At 34.9% G+C, this 7,073-nt stretch overlaps 1 protein-coding gene across 4 annotated transcripts; it reads left to right on the forward strand.

The window, feature by feature from the left end:
* Positions 1–266: 266 nt before the first annotated feature.
* On the forward strand, positions 267–5,657 carry LOC111712387 (casein kinase I; the record flags this gene model as incomplete). Of its 4 annotated transcripts, none has more annotated exon segments than XR_002767436.1 (6): positions 267–386; positions 696–879; positions 1,714–1,930; positions 3,502–3,677; positions 4,049–4,510; positions 5,091–5,657. XR_002767436.1 is itself a non-coding variant. In XM_023486974.1 (5 exon segments), coding segments are annotated over 5 exon segments (836 nt in total), but the record flags the coding sequence as incomplete, so codon positions are not given.
* Positions 5,658–7,073: the final 1,416 nt, after the last annotated feature.

The raw sequence follows: 7,073 nt of genomic DNA on the forward strand, positions 1-7,073 counted from the left end.
GTTAAAATGATAAAGAAAAGTTTAGTTTTTCTTAACGATTCAAAACTTATTCTTCGTCGCGAGGGGGAGGAGAGGGAGGATTTATTTTTATTTTTAACCCATGCTTATTCAACCACATCATTTTTCTTTTTCAATCTCATAGCTAAGCTTACATTATACATTGTTCTGACTTAAACTTTGCCCTTTCTTCCTCTTTTTTCAATGTTGAACCCGTCATTTATTTAACGTTTCTTAATAAACCAATTATATTATTATGTTCTTTCTAGTTGCGATTAAACTTGAGTGTGTGAAAACCAAGCATCCTCAACTTCACATAGAATCCAAGTTCTACAGGATAATGCAAGGAGGAGTAGGAATACCTGCTATCAAGTGGTGTGGATCAGAAGGTAATGTTTTCAATCAGTGCTTAGGATCCTTTCCAACCTGATCCGGATACGTCCTGAAAAAGAAGGTTTCAAAATTTCTATTAAATACAAATTTTCCCCAAACAAAATCTTTTAGATCTATAGTGATTGATATTTTTATTTTCAAATTACAAATTTTATTTCTTTTTATTTGCGTCATTGCGTTTCTCAGTTAATTCTATTTGTTTTTGTTTTTATTCTTCAAGGGACTTCAAAGGCATTATTCCGAATGACCAATGACCATCCATTATAGAGTGGTAAGTCCGATTCACCACGGTATTATCTGTTTAGGAGATTACAATGTGATGGTAATGGAACTGTTGGGACCAAGCCTGGAAGATTTGTTTAACTTCTGTTCTCGACGGTTTAGTCTGAAAACTGTCCTACTCCTGGCAGATCAGCTTATCTCTAGGATAGAGTATATACACAGCAAAAACTTTATTCATCGTGACATAAAACCTGACAACTTCCTCATGTAAGACCTTTTTAAATATATTAATTAATCAGTATAAAAATAGGAAAATAGAAAGTCTTTGAGACGAATCCCGTTTTGCTAGTTTGTAGACGATCATATAAATCTATTATGTACTCTACTAGTCTCATCTCTCATTACGCAACAGTTTGGATTTAAAATACATTCTCAAATGGGCGCGGGCATAATTTCCTAACATTGTGCTTCTAAACAATATTTTTTTATTATTTTTATCATCCTTTCTCTAATATACAGGGTTACACACAAATGATGAGACTTTAGAGACTATTGTAAAGAATTTATACTGTCTGTTTTCTTATATATATGATTCCCTGCAACTATAACTTCTTTATTGACTAATCATTGAATAAGTCGCACAAAGATCATATTCAAGGCAGACTTTATTTAACCTCGGAATCGTTAATTTTAATGAGGTTTGGGTCGTCTATACAGTCTTATCCTTTGTGGGTAACCCTGTATGTATTAGGATTGAACATTATTGTTATAATTTTAATACTGAAATAAAATACTATGTTATGAATTCTATGTTAAATAGACTACACCTCATTACACATCATATTTCAAATAAGTTATCTTTCTGCTTTATTTCATTGATAATTACAACGCACCTAATGCACCCCCCCCTCTTTCCCTCTGGGGTGAAAAAAATTATGAATATGAGGGGGGGGGATATAGTGGAAAAGTTTATTTCCATTTAATTTATTTCCCCTAATTCAGTTCCCTTACGGCTACTTTGGGGAGAATGATTTTATGTAAAACATACCAACCTGAATCTCAAAATGGTGGTGATTATTTTTTCACTGAATATGTTGTCAGGGGTCTGGGAAAGAAGGGTAATCTCGTGTACATCATCGACTTCGGTCTAGCGAAGAAGTATCGTGATGCCCGAACCCATCAGCATATATCCTACCGGGAAAACAAGAATTTGACCGGCACAGCTCGCTACGCCAGCATCAATACACACCTTGGGATAGAACAAAGTCGGAGAGATGATATGGAGAGTTTAGGATACATTCTCATGTACTTCGTCCAGGTTAGATACAGTTTAACAGTTTAAAGGGACTGTAGACGTTATTTAATCAGACGACTGTAGAGGTTATTTAACATGATACAAGACTGTAGACGTTATTTAATCAGACACAAAACTGTAGACGTTATTTATCATGATACAAGACTGTAGACGTTATTTAACATGACAAGACTTTAGACGTTATTTAACATGACACAAGACTGTAGACGTTATTTAACATGACACAAGACTGTAGACGTTATTTAACATGACACAATTTATAGAGTGGCAAATCCGATACACAACGGTACCAAATAAGCTCTTTCTGATCAAAAATGCATAGAAATCCATCATCCTCTCTTTGAAAATTGATTATTTTCAATTGTGGGTTCCCTGTTAGTTTTTTTGCATTTCCGCTGAAGAAACGAACGAGGAAATTGTTCAAATCTTCCACATTATTGATCAGACAAAGGTTTCTAGAATCCAGTATGAATCGGGCATGCCCGGACCCTCATTAAATGGAAGAAAATTACAACATAAAAAGACAGTCCTTATAACAAAATAACATATTTTAAAAAACGGAGCATCGATCAAATCAAAACAAGATAAATTATTGAATTATAAACTGGGACCATTAATCCATGTTAACTTCTTGTCCACACAGTGCTAAACTTCCTTAAAGTTTTATTACTTTCTTACTTTCATATACTTTTTTGTTTTAAACTAGTTTTTGGATTCTCTTCCGGTGCTAAGATGAAATTGAAATGTCCCTAGTTCTTTTATGTTTCGTTAAAGATTTTTTGTGTGTTAAGAGGCTTTGCTTAGTGTTCAATTTTTTCTAGAAAAATATTTCGGGGAAATATTTTAAGGAAATGCAAGCTACAAAGCTGATATCTTTTTATTTCATTTTTCCTATGCGCTTCTCAGTTCAATCTTAAGTTTACGTTAAGTAACTAATTTTGGAAGACCAAAATTACCCTTTTCTTTCCTGTTGTGTAATTTTTCTAGATTATTGTTAGTGCTTAGGATCCATTTGATTTTGATGCGGATCCGTATCCGGATCCTGGATCTGCTCTGGAAAAAATGGATCCGGATCCAGGTCATTTCTTTAGGATTTACTGAATTTTTATAACAGTAAATAACTTTCAAATTTGGTCGGTTATTTTTATCATAAAACTTAATGAACCATTGAGAAATGAGGAAAACTTTATAATCTCACTTTTTTCAAAATTTCAGATTTTGGTTTTAGGAGTAAAAGAGTTTTTTTTCAGGGGTTGGTTGATATTTTACCCCTTGGATCCGGATCCGTGGATCCGCATATTTTTGCAGATCCGGATCCAGGAAGTCAAAACCTTACGGATCCGGATAAAGCACTGATTGGAAATGTTTATCCTAAATATCGATTTAATAATGATCTTGAGTTTCCATTTTTAAATTGGAAATCAACGTATCGGGTTACATTTAAACAGCCTACGGTATACAGCACAACTTTTCCTTTTCAATTCAAATTTTTCTTTTCAATTTTTTTTTATAAAATTTGAGGTTTTTAAAATTATCCGGCCTAGAACCAAATATTAGAATTTAATTGTGTTTAGGGGACACTGCCCTGGCAAGGACTAAGAGCTGCGACGAAGCAGCAAAAATATGAACGTATTTCTGAAAAGAAGATGTCGACCCCTGTCGATGTTCTGTGTAAAGGCGCACCCTGCGAATTCGCGACTTATCTCAACTACTGCAGATCTCTCAGGTTCGAGGAGAAACCGGACTACAGGTAAACTTAAAGCCCCCCCCCCCCTTCCCTATACAAATACACTAATATCGGAAGATATCCCCCCTCTACAAGTTGACAAATATCAGAAAATCATCCCTCCACTAAAGAATGGGGCGGGAAACTACAGGTTTTACATCCTTTTTAACACTTTTAATCTAAAATTTTATTTTGTTTCTCCAAAACTCATTCAGCGAATTCAGCAAAAGAAAAAACATAGAATGTTTGCCCTCAGCGACATTCATAACTTCTCCAGGGGGGGGATATTTTCAAGACGGGGAATGATTTTTCAAAATATATACCACCCTTGACAAATTGGCAATGGTTTCAATAATTCTTACTTTTTATCATTAATTTAATTTGTTGTGTTTCAGCTACTTACGTCAGCTGTTCCGTAATCTGTTCCACCGGCAAGGATTCACCTACGACTACGTGTTCGACTGGAACATGCTCAAGTTCGGAGGAAGCAGGGGCACAGAAACCGAGGGAGACCAGAGATACTCGAGAAAGTGATAGAATAACAATAAAAAGCCGAAGTGTTTCATCCTGTAGAATGCCATCAGATCCCTCCTGACTGTGCGACTTCATTACTTGTAATTGTTGAAAACTAGAAAAATGTTGGAATCTTGTAAAATGGGCCAGTTCATTAAACAAAATTGTTACCAATCATAATACGATAAAAGCCATTTTTTATATTTATTATCAAAGAATACTGTACTGCAAGTGTACCACCGTGGAAGGTGTATTTTACTTAACTTCATGTTACAAGATTAGATTCCTGGAAAACATCACATTGTACATTTTTTAATTCGTTTATCCTCATATTTTTTATAAAGGTGTTTTTTTTGTTTGTTTTTTTGTGTACATTTGCAGTTGTACTTGAAAAACAGCCGGGGGTACAACACTTTTTTTAAATCGTTACACCCCCTTCAAATTTGTTTTTCGAGATGGGACAAAAAAGTAAGTTTTCTTTGATTTCACAATTTAAGGGGGGCCAATGTGAGTATCAAAATAGATTAAATAAGTTAAGGTTTGTTAAATTATACCCCTGGAAAAAGAATACAGTTTTCGTGTATGGTTTGGTTTGGTTTCGGTAGGGAATATCGAATATAGACGGCTAAAGTCTAAGATGATGTGAAATAAATTTGGCATGGGACGTAGCGGTGCGGAGGGGGGGAATAGACAAAACTCCTTTTACTTTTTATTATTGAGGGTTAGGTTAAGGCAATTTCTGGGCCGAGCACTGCGGCTAGGATGGGCTAGGGTGCCGAGCGCTACGGCTAGCACAGGCTAGGGGCCGAGCGCTGCGGCTAGCACATGCTAGGGGGCCGCCGCTGCGCCCACGTAAGTTTTGTCTATCCCCCCCTCCGCACCGCTAACGTCCCATGCCAATAAATTTTAATTAATGCCGATTAGAATTGATTGATCTATAATCCCCTGCCTAATTACTAAACCAAATAAATCTTCAACATTAACCTCAAATCAACTGGTGTGCAATTGCACAGCCACTAAATACGCCGGACGGCATATGTAATCTTATTTGCCAAATTCGATTGTTTTCATTTATATTTATTATTTTCTGTTTTTACCCTTTTCGTGTCGATTCGATTCCGTTATTTAGGTTTTTCAAAACCCACAAAATGGAAAACCAAAAACTCGTAATAAATTTTCCAGGAAATAATATTGACTTTACTTACAATATCTGAACAAAGGCACATTGTACTCTAGAACTTTTTGCATGTTTTGTAATTTATTAATTTGTTCATTTTGTCGAATGTTCTCTCCTTTTTTGTAAATGTGCGACAATTTAAATTATTTTTTCTCCGTCATCTTCAAATCTTTTTCTGAACACAAATGCGTCCAGCTGTTGACTAGCGGAGCAATCTAACTCTTAGTTAGGTTCCGTCCTGTTTAACATATATTGTTCTTCTACTATCCCGCCAAATATATTGAACATGGTTAAAAATAAATTAATTAATTTAATGTGCTGTATTTTTATTCTAACCGTTGGATAGTTTTTTAAATTAAACCCTTTTAGCTTAAACTTTTTTAATGATTTCCCTAAAACCGTTGTATAGGATTTCCTTTGTGTATTGGATAGTTTTTCATTTTAACATTGTACCGGATTTCCCTTGAACTCCTTGAACCATTGGATAGCTTTTCATGTGAGCCATTGGATAGTTTTTTTACTAGAATTATTGGATAGTATTTCGTTTGAAACATGGGTTATTTTTTCAATTGTACCATTGGTTAATTTGTTTAAGTTATTAGATAGTTTTCCTCTTGAACCGTTGGTTAGTATTTGAACTAAACCATTGGATAATTTTGCAAATAAACCGTTGGATAGGATTTCCCTTTAACCATTAGATAGAATTAACATTGAACCATTGAATAGGATTTCCCTTGAACCATAGGATAGGATTTCCCTTGAACCATTAGATTGATTTAACATTGAACCATTGGATAGGATTAACATTGAACCATTAGATAGGTTTAACCTTGAACCATTGGATAGGATTAACTTTGAACCATTGGATAGAATAACCTTGAATCATTGGATAGAATTTCCCTTCAAACATTAGATAGGATTTCCCTTGAACCATTAGATTGATTTAACATTGAACTATTGGACAGGATTACCATTGAACCATTGGACAGGATTAATTTTGAACCATTGGATAGGATTAACTTTGAACCATTGGATAGAATAACCTTGAATCATTGGATAGAATTTCCCTTCAAACATTAGATAGGATTTCCATTGAACCATTAGACTGAATTAAAATTGAGCCGTTGAATAGGATTTTCCTTGAACCATTGGACAGGATTTCACTTGAACCATTGGATAGGATTTCCCTTGAACCATTGGATAGGATTTTCCTTGAACCATTGGATAGGATTTCACTTGAGCCATTGGATAGGATTTTCCTTGAACCATTGGATAGGATTTCACTTGAGCCATTGGATAGGATTTTCCTTGAACCATTGGATAGGATTTCACTTGAACTATTGGATAGGATTTTCCTTGAACCATTGGATAGGATTTCCATTGAGCCATTGGATAGGATTTCACTTGAACCATTAGATTAATTTAACAGTGAGCCATTAGATAGGATTTCACTTGAACCATTGGATAGGATTTCACTTGAGCCATTGGATATGACTTCACTTGAACCATTGGATAGGATTTCACTTGAGCCATTGGATATGACTTCACTTGAACCATTGGATAGGATTTCCCTTCAAACATTGGATAGGATTTCCCATGAACCATTGGATAGGATTTCTCTTCAATCGAGTTAAATTAAGAAACTGTAACCAGTTAAAAGAGATGCTTATAAAAGAGATGCTTATAAAAGAGATGCTTATAAAAGAGATGCTTATAAAAGAGATGCTTAT

The sequence above is a fragment of the Eurytemora carolleeae genome, unplaced genomic scaffold (assembly GCF_000591075.1).
Source record: "Eurytemora carolleeae unplaced genomic scaffold, Eaff_2.0 scaffold1264, whole genome shotgun sequence".
In the NCBI taxonomy this organism is placed as follows: Eukaryota; Metazoa; Arthropoda; class Copepoda; order Calanoida; family Temoridae; genus Eurytemora; species Eurytemora carolleeae.